This window comes from Halyomorpha halys, unplaced genomic scaffold (assembly GCF_000696795.3).
Source record: "Halyomorpha halys isolate HHAL.00 unplaced genomic scaffold, Hhal_1.1 Scaffold478.1, whole genome shotgun sequence".
Taxonomy (NCBI): domain Eukaryota; kingdom Metazoa; phylum Arthropoda; class Insecta; order Hemiptera; family Pentatomidae; genus Halyomorpha; species Halyomorpha halys.
This window is the reverse complement of record NW_027114329.1, coordinates 638,929-661,050: the sequence shown is the minus strand read 5'-3', so window position 1 is coordinate 661,050 and position 22,122 is coordinate 638,929. Positions and strand designations below refer to the sequence as shown.

Here is a 22,122-nt window from a genome sequence, read left to right as displayed (position 1 = left end):
TCGGCACCAGTTAAGTATTGGCGAAAGCACAATGTCAAAAAAGAGAAGAAGGAAAAAGATCTAACTCGCTTGAACTGTTGTAAAATACTGATCTATTTGCGGAGCCTGTCCGTCTATATATATACAATCGGTCAGCTGTTCTCGATCAGCTGATATGGGCCTGTCAGCTGACAGCCCGTAACTTATATATATATATAGTAATAAAGTATATTTTTGATGAGAAATTACTGAGATAAAACTCAGTCTATTTGAATAACTAAAAAGGCAGGGTAATAATTATCCTATTTAATTTTCTATACTACTTTAAATATGTATACCAAACATGTTTTTGTATATCTAAAAGTTAAACGGCAGAAATAATATTCTTAGGAGGTTGCAACTTCTACTGATATAACATTGTACCCCTCCAGTTTTTGTTTTTACTCTTTTCTTCAGAGATTTTTCTTAAATTTTTAATTTATAATTCTATGGACCTACATTTAACTCTTGTCAGAATTAGGAACCGGTCAGGATCTTTGCTTAAGGATTTTATTTTTTCGTTTACCATTTTTCCTCTAAAACAAAACTGTTCTTATCATGCAAGTTAAATAGCCATAATTTTTCATTAAACAATTTCCTGACAATTATCTTCTTATTCCATTTTGATAAAACGTATTTTATTAAATTTCATTTTTGAACTAGAGTTACTTATTATTTCAGATTCTTTAAATTTATTAAGGCGTGAAATTGAATAATAAGTTTCTCTTCGTCAAAGGAGGGTTTTTTGCCATGAACAATCATACATAAAACATTAGAGATTTCAGTAAACTTCATGAAAAAAAAAACTCCATTTCACTGAATATTAAAATGTTTCTACATAAGATCACCTTTTTTTTACTAACAACAAAGAGATGACGAATAAGGTTACATAAAACTGGATTAGCCGCCACATAGCACAGTCAAAGTGGCTAAGAAAGATAAGAAGCCATAAAAACCTACATTGCTATGTGTACAATTCTTGCAATGCGTTTTATAAATGATGGCTAGTATCTACATGCCGTGGATGTTTACGCCAACAGATGAATTATTGTTATCTAACGGTTATAACTCAAAACGACTGAGTTATTTAGAATTTAATAAGCGATTGTAAATTCATAACAAAAAAAATTTGAAGTAATAATGTTTTAAAACAAACAACATGAGATAATAGTATTTTGCCAATTAATGGTAAGCGTCTTAGCCATTATGTAAGTAAATTGTGATTCATTTCGACAAATCTGTTAAAAAATCATACCGAAAAGATGTCAGCTAGTTAAACCCAAACCATAAGTTTATTTAAAACAGTTTTATTCAGATAAAAATTTATTTTGACCCAAAAACATATATTTAGAAATCTTGGACGAAAGATTATTCAAAGAGTACTCAATGTGTTGTAAATAACATCCAGCAGTATAGTGTACATCTAATAATACAATCTGTAAGCAAGGTACTCACACTTTTTTTTTCGAGTGTTTTAAGGATTTCGATATGAAGGTTCTTTTAGTTATTAGGACAAAGGTTGATTTTGTAATTTAAGTTCTTCTCCAGCGCACTTAACTCTGGAATATCCAACAGAATGAGTGATTTTCAATGAAGGATTTTTATGGAATTTATATTTACAATCTGACGCGTCCTGAAGGTGTAATAATTTAACAAATAATTGTTCACGAATGATGACGATTGGCGGAAAATCGAATAAAAGTAAAGAACAAAATCGTTTGAAAATTCAATTGTCCCTAAAAACCATGACAACGATTTCGGCCGATGACGGCGGATTCTTACGGGGAATTTCTGAAAAGATTTTGTTCTATGTTTGTTCGAATTTCCTAACCGTTAGGTCGCAAATATTAAAAAACCGAAAAGAGTTTTCACGATTTTTTGCGATTTACGCCTTCAGGACACGAAGGCCATGACCTACCCGTAGAATCATCAATATTGATTTAAAATTAGATTTTCTATGAGAGTCCTTCATTGAAAATACTTCTTTCATTTGGATACGATGAGGAATCCTCAGATAAGTGCTCTGGAAAAGAACTAGAAAAGATTACTAAAGATTAGATTATAAGTCGATTTCAGAACATTACACAATATTCGTTGTACACCAGTAATAGAACAATACCTACAGGCTTCGTCGCTCCTACAGTACAATAACAAATTAAATAACATACTTCGCCGCTTCTGCAGTACAATAACATACTTCGCCGCTCCTACAGTACAATAACAAATTAAATAACATACTTCGCCGCTCTTGCAGTACAATAACAAATTAAATAACATACTTCGCCGCTCTTGCAGTACAATAACAAATTAAATAACATACTTCGCCGCTCTTGCAGTACAATAACATACTTCGCCGCTTCTGCAGTACAATAACATACTTCGCCGCTTCTGCAGTACAATAACATACTTCGCCGCTCCTACAGTACAATAACAGTACAATAACAAATTAAATAACATACTTCGCCGCTCTTGCAGTACAATAACATACTTCGCCGCTTCTGCAGTACAATAACATACTTCGCCGCTCTTGCAGTACGATAACATACTTCGCCGCTCCTGCAATACAATAAAATACTTCGCCGCTCCTGCAATACAATAAAATACTTCGCCGCTCTTGCAGTACAATGAGACATTAAATAACATACTTCGCCGCTCCTACAGTAGTATAACACATTAAATAACATACTTCGTACCTTTTGCCTGTATATTTATTCCAACAGAATAATAAAAAAACCAAAGGAAAAAGTATAACTATGACAATTCAATGAGTTAGAGTAGGAATGAACCTATTTCATCAAAATAACCTATAAAGAAATAAGGACCATACCAAAGGGTTCAGTTTTCAACCATGCCTCATATTTGCTGATGGTCTTTGGTTTAGGGCGACGGGTTTGACTCGAAAAAATCCGAATAAAAGTGTAATCTTAAACACCGGTTCGGTTTAAGTGACTACTAGTGGCTCAGAATACGATTATCTCATTACCCTTAATAACAATGGTACCGCCTTGTACAAGGACACTAATTGAACTATCCATCTTATTTCAAAGATCCCGCCTCTTTTCGGGGTATGGAACATGTTTGGCAATGAATAACTCGAAAGTATGAAATAACATCGACACCTATGTTTAGCATTCAATTTCTTGTCTCATTAAGTTTCTGGTTACGTAAATTTTCCATTATAAATTGTCTGTAAACAATCATGATTTGTCCTCGATAAAAAAAGAAATAAAAATGATTAACGAAAAAAGTATTGTAATGGAAATTGGTCCTCCAACCATGAAACTCTGTCAATAATTTATAATTTTCTTGAGTTGCGGAAAATTAACTTCGTTAATAATTTTCAGTTGGTAAAGGTTATCTTCAAGAGGAGACGATATGCGCTAGAACGGAAGAATCATGAGACGGAGCAGAGGCAATGCCACCTCGATAGCTGGAGAGGGGGGTTTCCTGCCGCGCCGGTGTCCACCACATCCTGTCCACGAGGCTAATGAGCTGCAGAGCGATGTCTCTACGCGCGAGGTGTAATGTGCTCTCCATTGTTAGCAGTGAGCTCTATACAACAATATACTTAGCTCTAATGGCACCTCAGCATCATAATCATTCGAGGGGAAGTGAATGACTCCATGTAAAAAGGGTCTTCTCAAATTATTTGGGGCATATGAATCATCTTCATTACCTTGCTCTATTTTATGTATCGCTTTGTTGGGTGTAGAAAGGAAAGTTCTCTGGGAGGTTTAGGAGTATTAGAGTACTTCCTAAATCTGACCAGTCGATATTTAACGAAGCTATAAAATAGAACATGATAATAAAGATAATTTATATACCCCACAAAAACGAAGAACGAGCCATGGGTGAATTAAAATCATTCTTTACCATGGTACAATGCGAATATGTAATTGTGATATGGGTCACTAGCCTAACAGGAAGGACTATTGACTCTGACTCGAAAATGATAACTCAGTAAGAATTAAAATGTTTATATTGCCTACTCAATATAAATAATCTTCAGGATTAACCTTTACCAACAAATTTGCTCCCAAGTATCAATGAGGCGAGATAAAATATATTATAAAGATGATAGGCTTACCTAGCTAGTTGACCAACTGAAGATATAGCCAGTACACAATACAATATGGTACGGATTTTACCAAAATCCGGGCAAGATATCGGGTTTTATCAATTGAATAATGTACGAATAATTAAAAACAATATATTAGATTCGAAAGAATTCATAAAGGTTTCGAGTAGAATATTGATAATACTAAAGAGGAATTTCATCTACTTCTTTTACAACAGTGATCAGTGTTCAACATACAAAGATCTTGAATAAATAATATTGTGTTATAATTACTAAATAGATTTTATTTTACTTTTTGACCCCCTTCTTAGCCATTTCTGACATACGGGAGGGGGAGGGATCTACAGGTTACCATCCTATTCTAACATCATGGTGGGGGGTTTAAGATTTTCGTGGGACCACCACAGATATAAAAGTCGATCCCCCAAACCGGATTCGAACTTGCGCCTCTAGTTCGCTGGGTGCAAAGACTTGGGCCTCAACTCCCTGAGCGACAGATGGCCTAAAGATTAAATAAATTCTAAAGACGGATAAGAAGACTCTGATCTAATGACAGTAGATAATTTCTATAACAAGCTTCTATGGCATATTTCCCAACGTGCACAATAGTTATAACACACTTCTTGTTCTTTTGAATTTTTAAATTTTTTGTTTTATTATTATTATATTTAGAACTAAAATAATAAAATCTAGTTTACATATGTAATTTATTATAAGTAAGACGTTTTAAAATTTATTCTTAAAGTTTTTTGATTTCTCATGCCGCCTTATTTATATAAAAAAAAGAAGAATTGAGTATATAACAGATAATCTTGATTTTATATTTTTTTAAGTTATAAGAAAACATTAAAAAAATAAATAAACCTTTGATGAATTTTAAAATGAACACACTTTTGATTCTATTAATCGATTATAATTTTTATACACCATAAATCGAGAATTTTATGGAAATTAATAACCCCACTACTGATATTTGAAAGCATTGGCTACAGTGAACCAGTTTCATTTGGAAATGATACAAACATACTTTGCAGTATTGTCAAAAAGGTGCTACAATAAGAAAGGAAATCACATGGCAACAAATGACATGAATACAAGACATCTGGAAGAGTAACGTACGCTCTTGGCGACAAGTGCTGCAAATAGAAGAACCTAGCTAATTCAGTGCAACTAAACTTAGTCATGGCTTCTTGCCAGTCAGGTTGAACATGGTGTCATCAACATACCTGGAAATGTAGGAATTGAAAAAATCATTTTAGATAGAAGTCTGGAAAAGGCGGGGAAAGATAGTTTTTCATATCTGAACGTACTCACCGTAGAACTTATATCATAGCTGCTGCATGTTACTTTTCCATGATCTGGGAGTTACAACTATTGTCTTACAAAGTGAGGAAGAAAATCAGCAATATTTTTAATATATTATTATAAATTAAATATATAAAATAAAAATATAAATTAAAAAAACAAGATCTGATCAATTTTTATTATATTCAAAAGCTATCAACAGAGTTTCAATTGTTTACCTATCTAAAATACATTTTCAGTTGAATTCTATTTCGATTAAAAGTTGATCAAATCATGTTATTTCCAAGAAATAATATAACTGTAATTGATTTGCATACTTTCATTTAAAGGATTAGAAATGACAATGCATAGATAAGATGCACAGGAATCCTGAAACACAACTTACTCATTACTTGTTAGAACCTATATCTGAAGACAACGTGTCATCATCTATTAATACCTTTGAAAATTCAAAATAACTTTTTTGGATCATTTACAAACACATTTACTGCCGAAGCATTTATTTAACGATAGAAGCACCGGCTTTATAAATTCAACCGAAATTAAAACTATTGCAATACTTTTAATTATAGGTTCATATATTTCATTTAAGTTTTTAAGGCATAAAAAAAAACTGTATAACTTCCAAAATTTCATTATGTCTCAATTTCACTTTTGTAAATTTCACTCTTGGACTTAAATCAATTGAGATATCAACCCTTCTTACGGTAAAGAGAAAAAAGAAAACCTCAAATTTTTAAACTTTACTGAAAATATAAATTAAAAAATACAAACCATATCTGAAAAAATTACAAATTTTCAAGGACATTAATTTTTTATTATAGTATCGAACATTTATTCAATTTTTAAAGATTTTGAGGAGGAAAATAACCTCTCTATTCCAAATACTGACGGGAAAAAGGTAATGGCCTAATTTTTTCCTCTGAAAACTTAATTTAAATTTATTTTTATTGCCGTGTTCTATTTATATCATTTATAATAAATTTAGCAAATAAATATACAATGAATTACAAATTGATGCCCAAATACCGAATATAAATAGAAAAATTAACTTCTCTTGGTCCTCAGAGGGCATAAATGGAATTTTAAGTCCATATATTTTTTGCAAATTTAATTTCTACTAGAGGTGGTTAGAGTCAGTGGGTCTAGAAAACATCTTTTAAACGACGCCTTTTGTCCCCAAAAAGCTGTTTGAACAATATTTATTCCCAGGATAAAATAATTCAAAATAAAAAAAATACAGAGTAATAAGCAATCGCAACCTCTATAAAATATGCTAAAACACAGCATTATTAAAAATACCTTTACTCAGCTATTTTTTTTCAAACCGATCAATTAAACGTTGAACTACTTACTGTCTATGAGATAAACATTTTTTTTACTTAGCTAAAGGCATAAAAAGGAAAAGAGCTTTTCATCACTATTTCCCTTCAAACGTAGATGGTAAAATCTTATGCTTATTTAGTGCAAACGTATCCATATTGTTACATGGTCTATATTATTCTTAAATTACTACTAATGTACTACAACACAAAGTTTATATTTGATTTTAGTATAAAAATCAAAACTTTCTATTTAAGTATAGTAGAATAAATATTATAAATAAAAACATACATAACGAGTTGAAAAGAAAATATTCAAACAAATTTATCTAAATCATTATTTATTTGTTTTAGTTACATGGTAGAAGGATCATTTAAGTACCATTTTCTCAGACACGAAAACCCCATAAAATTAGAAAACATATGCTGTAAACCACTTAAAATTATCCTTTATGATCTGATAATAATTTGTTGAAACTATACAGATAAACAAGTATAAATTCTATATTGTACGTCACTATACGTATACAATTATATCTCAAGACTGTAGTGTAAAATAATTATAAAATGAAGTAGTGAAATCTAAACATTATGATAGTGTATATAAAATAGATAATTACGATTAATGGAAAAATCGTTATTTTGATATATTTAAATCTTTATTATTTTAATCCGAACCCCATTTCTTTTGGGGCAACTAGAGGATAACATTAAAATCAATGTAAACATTTTGTGAGAAAGACGGGGGTGTAATCTCTGGGGTGGAGGATAATTCCTTTCGGCTTGATATTAAGAAGCTAACACAAAGCGAGAGACAAAAAACAAATCCTAAAATAAATCTGTTATCTGGGTAGAAAATTTGCTGAGAGGATTAAGAAAGGTCTAATGAGAGCACGAGCTAAGTTATTGTATGTTTTCTCTTAAGAATCTATTACGTCTTGTTATCAAATAATGGATTGAAGGCCTGAATAACCTGGAATCGTTATAATGTTATATAGGAGATTAGATAGTTAGGTAGTCCTATAACTTCCAATAGTGCCGCCCACATTTGTTTCAAAAGAGGTCTCCCATCCACTGTCTATTGGTTTCCGTACTAGATTTCACATAAGGCTTTCTCGAAAAGACATGTAAATGAGAACAATACAATTTCGAAACGACATAAAAATACAGTTTGTATTTATTACCTGAACTCGAAGAAATTCAAACAAAATATATTTTAACAGTTGGAGCAAAAATACATAACTAAGATAATATATACTATAGTATACTGAACCCTAATTTTATAGTTCTGTAATCATTTCAGTTTTTGATAAATATTGTTACAATATTGTTAGGCAATAATTAATAGCGATAAGTGATCGATTTCATACTAAAATAACCATAATTAAACAACATTACGTGTCTTGGGGCTTCGATGAGCTTCCAATATTTTTTTAACGTTAACACGATCCTTCAATAATAGAAATAATTGAGCCATGGAACTGGAAAAGGCTGTAAGTGACAGAATACGAAAAATGAGATTTTGACGGAATGAGGTAGGAGAAACCATAGTCCTTCGACTGGTAACTGCTGCAAGTTCCTATCTTGAACGGTATAGTATCTAGAGCAGTATTTTTTTCATTATTTCAGAACAAAAATCGTGGACAGCTATTTGCTGTTTTTTTTTTTCAAAAGTAGTAGTTTGGTACATAGAGCCTATTCCATTTCCATTGTTCCGAGTGTTCCTTGATTGAAAATTCTAATACTTCATAAATAAACTTTTCACTTAAGTGTTTTTTATTATCATAGCAAAATAATTTTTTTATTATAATGTAAATGTATTATTTTTATCATACAAATTCGGGGTTATCACCATATCGTATTACTCAATCGTGAGATGAACAAGGTAACTAAGAACATAAGTAACTTCAGTTGGAGGTATTACAAAATGACAAATAAAAAATCTATTCATAGTGAATAAAGTGCGCAAACTATAGTGTGCATGAACGATGAGCGAGGGAGATGAGTCAATGTACCAATTACCGATAAAGTTGCTTCGATAATAGAGGCATAATAAAAAATAATAATTAAACAAATCAAACAGATGGAAAGATAAATCTCAGCGAATATCTTGTACTAAGTGTGAGGAGTAAAATAAAAATTAATGATTAAACAAAGTTGGATGAAAGCCAACAGCAATAAGCATATTGAATTAGCAGTAAATCCTCAAGCTGTTATACCTTGCCTGGAATTGTCGCCATTATTGTCCTGGTTTACCTCCATCACAAATCTTAATCTCTTCCACATGCACCTGGATCGTCCTTGCTTTCGAGAAGTCTGTGGATTCCAATCAAGAACATATTTCTCTGTGGAATAGTTATGGATCCTAAGATTGCGACCAACCCCTTTCGTTTTTCGTTTACTTGTCGTAACTTGATCAGTGCACAATGGTACTCGGGGCCCTCGAACCTTGGTGTAAAGATACATAACTCTGCTCCAAGTCCTTGTTGGAAAACATTTCGGACCACTGGAACGCAATGAATCCTGCTCCGTGATATCATTCCTGTACGAAGATAGTTAGGTAGTAAAAGAGAGGGAGGGTTCAGTGATAGCATGGGAATGGAGTTTGTGGAATTCCGTTTTGATACAGATAAACAAAAGTAATATTCGGATGAGAAGCGATAATTGAATTCAGTGACAATAAAAACCTATTAAGCTGCGTAAAATGAAGGAACGTCTTCAAGAGTTATAATTACTGTGGCAGTGGTCGGCTAATCGCATCTCTGTGAGGATCTCAGGGCGGTGTTATGATAAAAGGTAAAAAAAAACTTTTTTTGTGTTTTAACTTTTATATTTTAATTCTATAAATCCAAATCATTATTTGCTATTTATAAAGTTTATTATAGGAGAAACTAAAACGACATTTCTGCTTAAAAGCCAATTTTTATCGAATAGTATAAAATAAATTTAAAACAATGTGCCAAATAGAATAGCTTGTAATAATTTCTTTTAAAGTAGATGAAATTGTCAAAAAATTTGAGATAAAAATGAGATCTGTTCGACGATTAGTTTTTGAGATACAGTGACCATTTTCTTTCTAAGACCCAATACATTTCGTAATTGTGTCTTATTTTGAGAAATATTATCAAATATTAATCTTCTAAGAGACAGTATATTAGAATGAAATAAAAATAAATTTAACTAACATTCATTTAAGCACCAAGGAGAATATTTAGGCTTAGTGGTTCTCTTTAAAAAAAATATATATAATAGATAAAGATATTGGAAACTAGAATTTGAGATTAAAAAAAAAATTAAGTTATAATTATGAAGATTTTATTAAATTCTAATTAAAAGATTAAATATCAAATGAAAAAGGGACAAATAGATCATAAAGAAATAATTTTAGACAGAACTTATAAACCACCGAAGTAGTATTTATTAATGTTTTTATTGAATTGTAATAAAATTTTTAATAAATAAGCAAATTCTTGGTACTTTGTAAATCCGATTCGGAGTTTATATATTTATTTTAATTGCGATTAATAATTTTAAGAACTTTGGAGTCTTAAATGTTTTTCTTGATCTAAATTAATTACTCCTAAGTATTTTCTTATGGGCTTAGTTAGTTATAGAATTTTTTTTTTAAATTCGGTCTAAAACCTCCAATCCCACATCAACACCCTTGAAGAATGGTGCCAAAACTGGAGGATTAAAATAAATTCCAATAAATCCCACCAAATCACATTTACCCTTCGACGTAAGCCCAGGACCTCTTCCCCTACAATACCCTTTAATAATACCCCACTTATTCCTGTCGAACAGATCCGTTACTTAGGACTACATCTCGACAAACGACTGACATGGAATCCTCATACAAGACTAAAAAGACAAGAAACTGCTCGTATATTCCGACTATTGCAACATTTACTAGACAAACGGTCTAAATTGCCAATCCATTACAAAAGACTGATCTACATGCCTATTATAAGGCCTATCTGGACATACGGAGTTGAGCTTTGGGGCTCCACTAAACCATCAAATTCCTCCAGAATCCAATCCTTACAGTCCAAAATCCTTCGTAAAATCCTTAATGCTCCTTACTTTGTCACAAATCAAGTCATCCATCAGGACCTCAATATTCCATATGTTGCCGATTTGGCCAGAACCAGATACCGTTCCTTCCATAATAAACTTCTCAACCACCCAAATCCACTTGTTTCTAACCTGGCTTCTCCTTCATTACCTAATAATCCTCTTAGGCGTCTGAAAAGAAGATGGCCTCGAGATCTTCTCCTCTAGAAATGTTATTGGAGTTCTATCAGTGGGTAGATTCTCCACATGTTTTTATCATGTCACTATGTCACCTACAGCAAATTTACTTGTTGTATATATGTGTATACAGTTGTAAATATCAATAAATAAATTATTAAAAAAAAAAAAAAAAAAAAATTTCGGTCTATTTCAGTAATCTTGTAGAACGAGTATTTTTTGGACTAAATCTTACAAAAAAGAGACAATTACAATATTTTTTATTTTTTCGGAAATTGGTCAATTTATGAACTAATGGTCGTACAGAACGCATTTTCGCAGCAAATGTTTTTGAATTAAGAAAATAATTAAAATGCTATTCGTTAAGCAAACAGTTTTAACACAAGAGATTTTTATGAGTATTTGAAAAAGTGCAAATTTTATGCTTGAAATACGAAGTATTATTTTAGTTTCAAGAATAGCAAACATTTTTTTTTTTTATCTTTCATTTTTTTATTTGCATCTGTAAAAGCACTTTACAACCAGCAAATGAGACGTTCTATCCGGGCATGGCATGAGGAAGATAGCACCCAGTGGTGTATCCTGCTGACGTTAAGTCAATTATTTTGATGTTATATGTTGCCATTTGTTGTATAAATTTATAGAAATGTCCATGTAGGATGTTGTGAAACCGTTTGTAAGTCATATGAATGTGGTCCGTTACAGTCGGAATGCGTAGGTCGGTGTGAATGGTCTCGTTTGAAACAGAGTGGCGAGTTCGTTTCCAGTCTTAGAAATTGTGATTGAAAAGTTTGTATTTCCTGAACTGTGTGTTTTTGGCAGGCCATATTAGTACTTAGTAAGTAATTGTATACGTAGTATTGAATATAATTATCTTAGTCGGAAATTTAGCTAGTTTTCGTTTTGTCTTGATGTGTGGGCCCCACGTCAACCTTCTGTCATATGTAAGTCCTAAATAAATTACAGTGTTTATTTGTGGTATATGGTGATTCTAAATGTACACTGAAGGTCATGTTTTGTGTTGTAGAGTAAATGTGACATGGCTGTGACTTGTCGTGATTAATCTTAAATTTCCATCGTGTGCACCATGTCTGTATATTGTTTAGACTCTGTTGTAGTGTTAGTGTGGCTTGTAAAGGGTCTGTGTTTCTCGAAATAAGAGCAGTGTTGTCTGCATACGTCGCAGTTAGTATATTGTTGTTTTTCGGTAAGTCGTTTGTGAATATGAGGTACAGAAGTAGGTTCAGGATAGAACCTTGAGGGACACCTGCAAATATTGGTTTCATTTCTACCCCGACTTTTATTAGTAATACCCTCAAAGGAAAAGTAAACAAATTAATATTTCATTTGTTCAGAATAGAAATAGCACATTTTCAGATAAAATTGCTGTACTTGGCTAGTAAGATTTGTGAGAATCAAAATTTAAATCTTGCTACTTTAATCTAGACCGACAAAAACACTATCAAATAGATTGCTAAGTAATATGAAAAATTTACAAAACCTAAACCAAATTATTTTCAATGCCTGGACCAACCTTGTTGGATTCAAAAACAAGTTTGTATTTTTGTTCCTTGTATCTTTGACTTGAGATATCAGTCCAGTACTATTATATATCCTGGCATACAAAAGGTCATGTAATATTTTTTTTTTTCTATTAACATGATATAAGATACCAAGTTTCCAGCTTCCAAAGATCGATGCGACCAATGCAATACCTTAAAATTGATCACTTTCTCAAAAAGTCAAGAAATTAATCAATCGCCTCTCATTTTATTCAATATCATCAAACACCTTTGTGGCCTACGAAGAAAGTTAAGTAGATTTAATTTGAAGTAAAATTCCTTAGCTTCATGGTAGACCATAAGAGAATGTTTAGCCTCAATGGTTCTCTAAAAATGGCAGGTAATCAAACATATATAAAAAATACTAGATCATGAGAAAAATACGAAACAAATTGTTAAAGTTGTTTTAGTTATAATTGCTAAACATTTATTAAATATTCAGAATAAATAATAAACATAAAATATAAACCGGATGTAATGAATAGAAATAAATGATTGAGAAGAAATTTTTTTTTTTTTCTGACCTCCTAGAAAAATTTAATCAACAAATTAAATATATACAAACAGAATGAAATGTATATACACAGGCAAATAAATATCTTGGATTGCCAGTGTGGCATTATAAGATAAGCTGCCGGGTCCGCTGAAGGCGGTTGAGAAGAAAAAATGCTCTTGGGGTAATTATAATTTTTTTAAAATTAAATTCTACTAAAATTTACTAAATAAAACATGTGATTTATGGTATGTTCGTCATTTGACTAAATACTTTTTAGAACTCCTCGTTTTGCTGAGGAAGACGAAGAAAGTGCCACTGTTAATGCGTTTAGACTTGGCCAGTGCAAGTTGGGAGCTTGGATAAATTTCGTAGCCTGAATCCTCAAGATCAAGTGCTGCAGGGTGTTACCACCACAAACTTGTTAAATGATAGTTTACTTCTGACCAATTTTAAAATTATCACTACCTGTTTGCACTTGTAGGAAATTTTTCGAAGAAGCTGCTGGGTAGTGGAATCCACTACCATTACTGGTGGTAATGATGGGGATACGTCCAGGTATGACATATATTCTGTCCAGACATGATTCCTGGTGTTGGCTAAGGAAGAGACAAGCATGGTGTGGGAAGGTATAAAAACAGCTTCTTTGGTGAATTCTGGCCGATACAAATTTCAATGTGTAGCAGCAGTCAGCTCTACCTTAGCTGCTCTTCTGTCGCACAAGTCTTTTAAAGCTGCATATTTGGTTTAATACATTTCTTTGAGGTTTCACATTATCACCTTAACTAGAAGGGCATAGAAGTGGCTGGTTGACATGAAGATACTAATCTGAAAGCAATCTGTTGGTGCAATAAAAAAGCTAAGGCAACGTAGGAGAAGATGTACCTACAAAAAAGTAGAAGAGGTCTGAATATTGTAACAACTCCAATACCTCCTACAACCATCGGCAACCCCCAACCATCACCATGAACCATATTTACTAATATGTTTCCGCAATGGAATACAAACACAAATGGCAAGACCAATTTCGGTTATGTTCGAAGTACCATATAAGAACTTGCTAAGATTCTTTTGCGGAAAGGCTGCACTGAAGAAGTTGTTATATCTCCTGACATCATATTTTTGTAGCTCTGTACGGGAGGCCACATTCAAACGGAAACCTTGGGTCACTTCCACAAAAAGATAAATGTCTTTTTAGAGTAAACCAGAAGAAGGTGATGAGTTGAAGCACCACTTTAAGAGGATAGTGCAGGCCACCAGGCTGGTAGATGTCCAGAAGTGGTACAGGCAAATCCCACAGATTGGATATGGAAGGTTGAACTTCATTATAATCACCATGGATTACGAATCCCAACAGCTTTTCCGCAAAATCTCCTAAAAGCTGCTATGAAAACTGTATCTTTGGCCAATTTGTTAAAAAATTAAAATTATATGACCTTTAGCACACAAGACCCGCTTTTCTTGTGTAATTTATTATTTCTGTCAACAAACGTTTTCCAAAATATATATCATTAAAATTGATTGAGAAACGAAAAAAACTAGGAAAAAGTATGAGATGTTACATTAGTTGTTGAATAAATAATCGTCGCTTAAGCTGGGATATCTTGTTCGAAAAAAACAACAATAGGATTTTGATATTTTAAAAAAAAAATAATAAAACATTAACAGAAAAATTAAGAGATATATTATATTAACCATCGTTTTGTAGAATACATCCCATTTTTTCCCCAGATTTAAGATCTCTCGAAAATGAAGCCTCAATTTTTTATTTGTTGAAAATATTTTACAATTTTTTTTCAGGTATTGCAGATTAAGGGACGTTAAATAAAAACATTTATTAATTAAAGTATAACTAGGGCTATTATACATTTTTCCTACCCATTTAGTGGTGAATTTGGGTCTTCAACTTGTAAAGTTCGCCGAACACTGACCTAGGGCAAGGCAATGGTGGTTCTTAAAGTAGTACTGAAAATATAAATGTGTATTTCGAAGTAAATTCAAATCCAAGGAAAATTGTCAATGTTTAAATAAAAACGCAAGATAAAGTTAGTTAGCGTAACGTATTCGACAAAACTAATTTTTAGTTTTGAGCTAAGTCAAGTTAACTTAGCTCTTGATCGACAACCGGTAGACTTTAAGCATTTCTAGCGAATTTATTCATGTAACAACATATACCACCACAGTCCTAAATAGGTCTGGGACTGTTTCTTGACCTACGGTTGTAAAGAGAAGAAGTGGCCACTTCTGAATTGACTACCAGATATAAGTATCAATCAAAATTGTAAAAAAAAAAAAATCTAAAACTGTTAACTAAATCATTGTTGAAGCTTTGCAGAAGTCTAGAATCGATAAAAATTAAATTCTTCTCAAAATAAATTACTTTAATGTGTTTTTATGGAAAAGGTGACCGGCGGGTGACGAAGGTTATAATGAAAACGTCAGTTGGCAATATCTTAATATCAATAACACCTTAAGAATTTTCCTCATTCATATGATTAAGTTAAAAATCTAAGAATGAATAGTCATGTTATTGAGAATTATATTCGTACAAGACGGTCATAGAAAAAAAAATAATCGATAAGTATTATTAACAACCTACGTCATTTATTATGGAAATCCGGAAATGCATTTTGTATTAGGACGATAGTGGGACTACAATGAAAAAAAATAATTTATAGTAATTTTTGCACAAAATCTATAAGTACTATACAAGTGACATAAAAACATAATCCAAGATATACATAATTCATCTATAATAAAATTATTTTGTTCTCGTTCTTAACTAAGAATATCTACATGGTTATTCATAGCGCTTTATTCATCTAATAAACAGGTAAATGAAGATAACAGCAAAATCTGTAGGCTGCAGAACCAACGGGAAGTAAAATAAAATTTTAACGGATCAATATGGATGTTTGCATGATTTAACATTCTGTAAGCTGTGTGCTTGTACAACTCCTATTTTTTCCCCACACACCTTTAACATATATTAGCAAGAGAAAATCAACGGAGAAACCAATGTTTAAATCACTGTTTTGGTTTCTAATTGAGTTAATGCAGCCAGCTGATTTATTACCAATATTTACATTCTTCCAAGGAGTTAAAATATGAAAATCATTATATTTTAGTTATGGAATTTATTTTTCAAATTCTTTCTTTTTTATTTATTGATTCCAATAATTCATTGTAAAAGGAAAAAAATACCTTACCTTATTTTTTCTCCGAACTCTTCATTTTATACTTCAAGTTACAATAGACAATTTAAACCAGTTTATTTTTATAGTTAAGATCATAAATTAGTTATGAATAATTTATACGGTCTTACTTTTTGACATACAGAACACAAACTAACCGAAAAACTTCATGGCTTGATCTTCATCAGCTAATATTTGCATGAAGTAGCAAGATGAGCAAGTGATAACCAGGTGTTACAAGGGCTGTAAACCGGAAGAAAAGCCTAAAAGGGACAATAGGTCTTTGACTCTGTAGATAGTTTAACCTTATTACGGTTGCCATAATATAAAATAATAATAATTTCAAAAGATCATTTCGAAGATATGTTTTCACTGATAAAATCAAGACCCATCTAATAAAATATATTTTAGAAATCAGTATATTGGCATCTATACGCCAATAATATAACATGTATATTACATTATATAATATCTATAGATAGAACTGGATCCGATCATCATTACAAAGAGAATATATGCCCTGCTGGCTATTGTGCTCAAGTTACTTAACGACCAATAAAATAATCCATTGCCCGATATAAACCGCACAACATTCACAGTACAATTAGTTCCGGCATTCACCTTCTGCTTTTAATCAGTCGAGACCACGTGCTATGATAAAGGTCTCCCTTTCATTTCTGAACTTATCTGATAATAAAACCTCAACTTAATGTATGACGACAGTAAGATTTACTGTGAAATAATGTATAAAAATATTAATAGTAAATAGTATCTTTGGCATATCATTAGCATGCCTATGACTATTAGTGTAATGTATTTTAGAAAACATCTGATTCGGCGTCCCAAAGAGTAAACAAAACAAATTTAGTCATTTGAGGGGTCTTTCTTCTAACTACAGCCCTGATGAAGAATTACAGCGTAGGTTGAAACGTCGGTAGAAAATAAATAGTTGATTACTATTTTTTTCTTCCTTCTTATTTATCGACGGTTAATGGTCAGGTTACTTTGTGCTATGATCAGTCAACCATTTCCATTATCCTAATGGATTAATTTGAGAATAAGATGTTCATGAGACCAAGCTTCATACTTCTTATGCTAATTTATATAACATAAAAAAAACATAGGTCATAGATTTTAAGTTGATTGGCAGTTTAAAATATATTATTTTAGTTATTTTGAAAACATATTTAATCCATGAACAAAATACATCAAATAAATACATTCTTTACAATTTAAATATTTAAAAAAGGTATCAAGAGAGTGGATACAATATATTTCACTAGCGGCTATTACCAAAAATAAATAAAAAAAGTGTGCACATCTGGAAATAATTATGAAAGCCGAACGAACACGTTACCGAATACCACTCAAGTAATTTTCTTTGAACACCATATGTTCGAGATGTTAATGCCTTTTAAGATAATGGAGTGATAAAATCTTATGCATTAGCAATGTTGTCACTTTCAGAACACAACTTCTGTTCCCTACCGACAAAATGAACACATCCCACTCATCTCTGAAAATCATAACACTCAAGTAGACCAGCAAATCATATATTGTATCGAAATACTCAGTAGTCTGTTGCAAGTCGATGAGGCAATCCAGGAAGCTTAGTAAATAGCCAAGCGTTACGAGATCGCCGAACGAACTACTATCCAGGCGAAAAATTGACCTGACAAGTAGTTGAGGGGCATCCAGAGGTCGCTCCGACTAATGGATAACGGAGAGATAGAGAATACTCACTGGGGTACAATGTTGAGAAGCTCAGACGGCGAAGTACCCACTCTCCGGATGACAAGACGCTTGCCGTCACTGCAGCCCATGCCGACGAGCGGGGTGCTGGGCGCAGACATCGCGCGCTACTGGATTCTCCCACCTCCCATCCGCGTCTCCCACCTCGGTCATCTCCCACCTAGCCGCGACGCTGATAAAGGATTCGAGTACCCGGTCCTCGGCCTATAGTAATATGATTAATAAAAGACTAATTTAAAAAAAAAAATTAGAATTGTAACCAAAGAAAAGATTCCAAAAACAACTATAAAATAGGCAGAAGAAAATGCATGTAACAAAAGAAAATCTGTTTGAGATACGACTTTATATCATTTTTATCAATAGCATAGAAACTAATCACTTCAAGTCACAACATTGGTAATTCCGAAGTTGCTCGTTATTTTTCCATTCCGGTCGGCTTGGAGAAATAAGAGAGAATGTGGTGACTAAGGCTTCGTTTTGAAATTTAGGCTGCCACTATATATCAGGTTTTCTTTGTCCATGACAATTATATATTTTTTTTAGTGGGATATGTTTTGAATAAAATACTAGACGTAGAAAAAACCTTTTTTCCTAATGATATATTACAATAAAATTAAGATGAATTAGAATGTGAAAAATATTGCCCTGGAGTACATAAATGACTGAAAACTTAAGTGTTCAAGACAAGTAGAACTTCAGTAAATAAATTGTTATATAATTAATTTAACAAGTCCTTCGGTAAGAAATGTTTTCCGACGCCATGTTATAAGCAAGATGAATGGATAGTAATTCTTGGAAATTATTTTGTTTAAAAAGCCAGAAATGGTTTGAATCTCTTCATTGCAGCTAAATGAAAGAATTTTTTTGTTGAGGCTTTCACCAATTTGTGAGGGAGGTCCCAAAGCCCTCATAAACACAATTACTTTTTTTTCTGACTGTTTCAAAATAAGACTTTTGAGTCTTAAGACTTCAGTTTTTTTTTTTTTTTTTTTTTTTTACTAATAACACCTAAGCGGTAAATTTCTAGGAAAATATTACTTTTTTATGAATTAAAGTAAATTTATGAAGTACATGACGTCAAATGAAAGCCATATGTTTCAAATTACTCGAAGTGATATTAGACTTCCGATAAGGACCATTTAAAAATAAAGAAATCTTAAGGAGTTTTAAACCTTAAGTTCACAATGTACATACTTTATATATATTTAAGAAATAATTATAATGTTCTTAAGTTTGATTTTGTCGGTGTCCACCGGAATCGTAAAGGATGAAGTCGTTAATTACCCTCTGTTAGAGGAAAGCGGAAAATTCAATCTGGAAAACATGGGAAGCAATTTTGTTTAAGTTTTTCAGAAAGAAGGGTATCTTATTAATGAAAGGCTTAACCGCCAGTGTACAATAGATAATGGAGTGAAATACAATAAATGGTTTTTTCTACCACGTTTATTTATTGGTGAAGGACTGTAGAGAAGACCATGTAAATATGTTAGGTATGATTTATTTGAACCATTGGGTTCTCCATCAAACATTGGTAGAGCCCTATATGTCAGGGGTGCCCAACCAACACAATAACGCATTGTGCGCAACTAGGACGGTACCTGCCCCACTCCCATATTCTCCCTACTTAACAATAACTACTTCCATAAAGTATAGATACTCGTGTTTAAATCTATGTTACCCTTCTTGGTGACCAATTTGTCTCGTGTTAAGAACGCGGGCTCGAATAAAGTTGATGCACTAAACGATTCAACTGATTTCTGAAGAAACATCTAAATCTTTGCGCAAGTGCCTCTTGGTGAATTGCTCAGTGGTATTTGAATAGAGTTATCTTCAGGAATTTTCCAACCAATGTGACGCATCCCTTTTTATTGACAACCATAAGTGGAGCTCCATTAACCTGAGAAAGAGCTAGTTAAAAATATTTGGGTCAACAGATCGTTTGGAGGATATTTCTAACGCTGGCTGAATACTACATTAGATTTACACCACTCCTAAATGGATTATGAGTGAGATTCCATAGGAAGCTGTCACCATCAAAAGAAGTTTTCCACTTGATTTTTAACAATATTTTGTTGCTTAGCCACCGATGCTCTTTTTATTGATGAAAATAGTTCTTATGCCTCTACCTTTCAGGTGTGTCGAGTTATACCCGAAGCGATAATGCTGAAATTTATGCTGCTGAAGTGATGGAAAATTATACGTTGCATGTTCCTATGTAGGAAAAATAAGGGCTTTGTGTACATATATGAAGAATAACCGAAAGCAATGTGTATACAACTGCAGATGTGTATATAAGAGCACATAAAATTATAATATATGTTTTGACTGAACCTTCCTCAAATTTTAAGCTCTGAAGGAAATAGATCCAAGTTTAGGTTTTAAGATATCAGAAAGGGTTTAGTTAGAGAGAAAGTGATCTTTACAAAAACAAATATATTAAAATAAAACGAAATAACTGTTGAAAGGGGGAAGCCAAAAAGAATACAATTAAGTTAGTTAGTTAAGTAAGAATTTAGATATGGGGTAAAAATTGGTCTATTGGTGAGATGTGAATACGATGTGGTGAGGCTCACCATTTGTGTTTGTAGAAAAGTTCTTACTTGTGACTGGGTACTTGCTTTCTGCCCCATATGTTGTAGGTCACCTGATGGATGGTGTGCCGCTGCTGCTCATCCAAGAAAGGTGACCATTCTCTGCCCTGCGCCGCTTACCACGCTCGGTGCTGACTTCTTAGCCAGACATCACCTACTTAGCCGTGATCATTTTTTTTTATAAATCCATCCATAAAGTCAAACTGAAATTGTTCGATAATTCCATTGACATTATGGTGGAGGAAACCACTGACACACGGCTTGTAAATACATGTTCTTTTTTAGTAGATTTTATTTTTTGTTAGTAGGAGATTTTTTGTTTAAGACAAATAAAAAAGTGTGGACACTTCCAATTCAGTATATTTCTTCTATAGAGCTAGTCCAGTGGGTGGATCCAGGAGAAAACGATTTTACTGGCTGAAAAGGAATGGGTATTCTGGGAAGGAGGCACTCAGAAAGAATAAAGACCCCATGAACAGCCATAAGAGTCTATTGGAAGAGGGGGTATGGCCCTGATCAAATGAGAATACTCTCAATAGCGAAAAAGATAGGAAACCAAAGAGGACAAAGATTTCCTCAGAAATGCCAGGAGGACAAATGGCTGGTGAAGGGGTAGTTCCCCCAACCATGTCCTACCATAAGGCTATGGAAGGAATTAGGGTAGGTATTTTTTTTTTTTCTGAAAACTAACCTCAAGGATGGATTCAATGAGGAGCAATTTAACAGTATCCAACTGGAAATAACCAACCTCATACTGAATGGAGAGCCCAGCAAGTGCCAACAATTTCATGGGACTAATTGGAAGCATGGATGGCTCCAATTAACCGGTGTAAACCAAGTGACAGTTGAATGGGTAATAGAGAATACACCCAGACTAAAACCGTGGGAGGGAGCAAAACTGAAGGCTCTTAAAGAGGAGGATTTGCATAGGAAGAAGCCGGTTATAGTTTACCTCCCCTTAGTAAAATATACAGAGGAAGAGATCCTCAAAATAATTCACAACCAGAATCCTAATCTGAAGGCAAACACATGGAGGGTGTTCAAAAGGGAGGATAACCCTAAAGGTAGATAGTTGTAGGATTGGAAAAAGAGCAACTGAAGGCCCTCACAGAACAAGTTACAATGATAAATAATATTATGATAAATAATAACATTAATTATTTTGTGATTTCAGAGAGTGTATCACAAGACCTGGTTGCAGTAGTCATAGAGTTACCAGTGAAAACAGGAAAGAAAAGGTTGGTTTTCGCCTTGGCTTACTTCTCAGGTGATCAAGAGGAAGATAGTGGTCCACCAAGAAAGATAGAGGTCCTCATAAATTACTGCAAAAGGAATAATTATGAATATATCATTGGATGTGAAGCAAATGCCCACAATACAGTATGTGGCAGCACGGATTCAAACAAAAGGAGTGAAGAACTCTTGGAATATTTAATATCAAATAATATAGATATTATTAATAAAGGAAATATACCTACCTTTATGACAAGGTATAGACAAGAGGTTCTTGATTTAACCTTGGCCAAACATTACATAAAAGAGTGTTAAAAACTGAC

The 22,122-nt window shown here is 32.8% G+C and overlaps 1 protein-coding gene across 2 annotated transcripts in view; it reads right to left on the bottom strand.

The window, feature by feature from the left end:
* The window catches only part of ine (inebriated), a 130,315-nt gene extending 112,219 nt beyond the window's left edge, over positions 1-18,096 (bottom strand). For both annotated transcript variants that reach the window (XM_014424740.2, XM_014424742.2), the window contains exon 1: positions 17,967-18,096. In XM_014424740.2, coding sequence (XP_014280226.1) covers positions 17,967-18,076 — 110 coding nt within the window. In that variant the 5' untranslated portion in view covers positions 18,077-18,096. The remainder of the gene's footprint in view (positions 1-17,966) is intronic.
* Between the last annotated feature and the right edge of the window lie 4,026 nt (positions 18,097-22,122).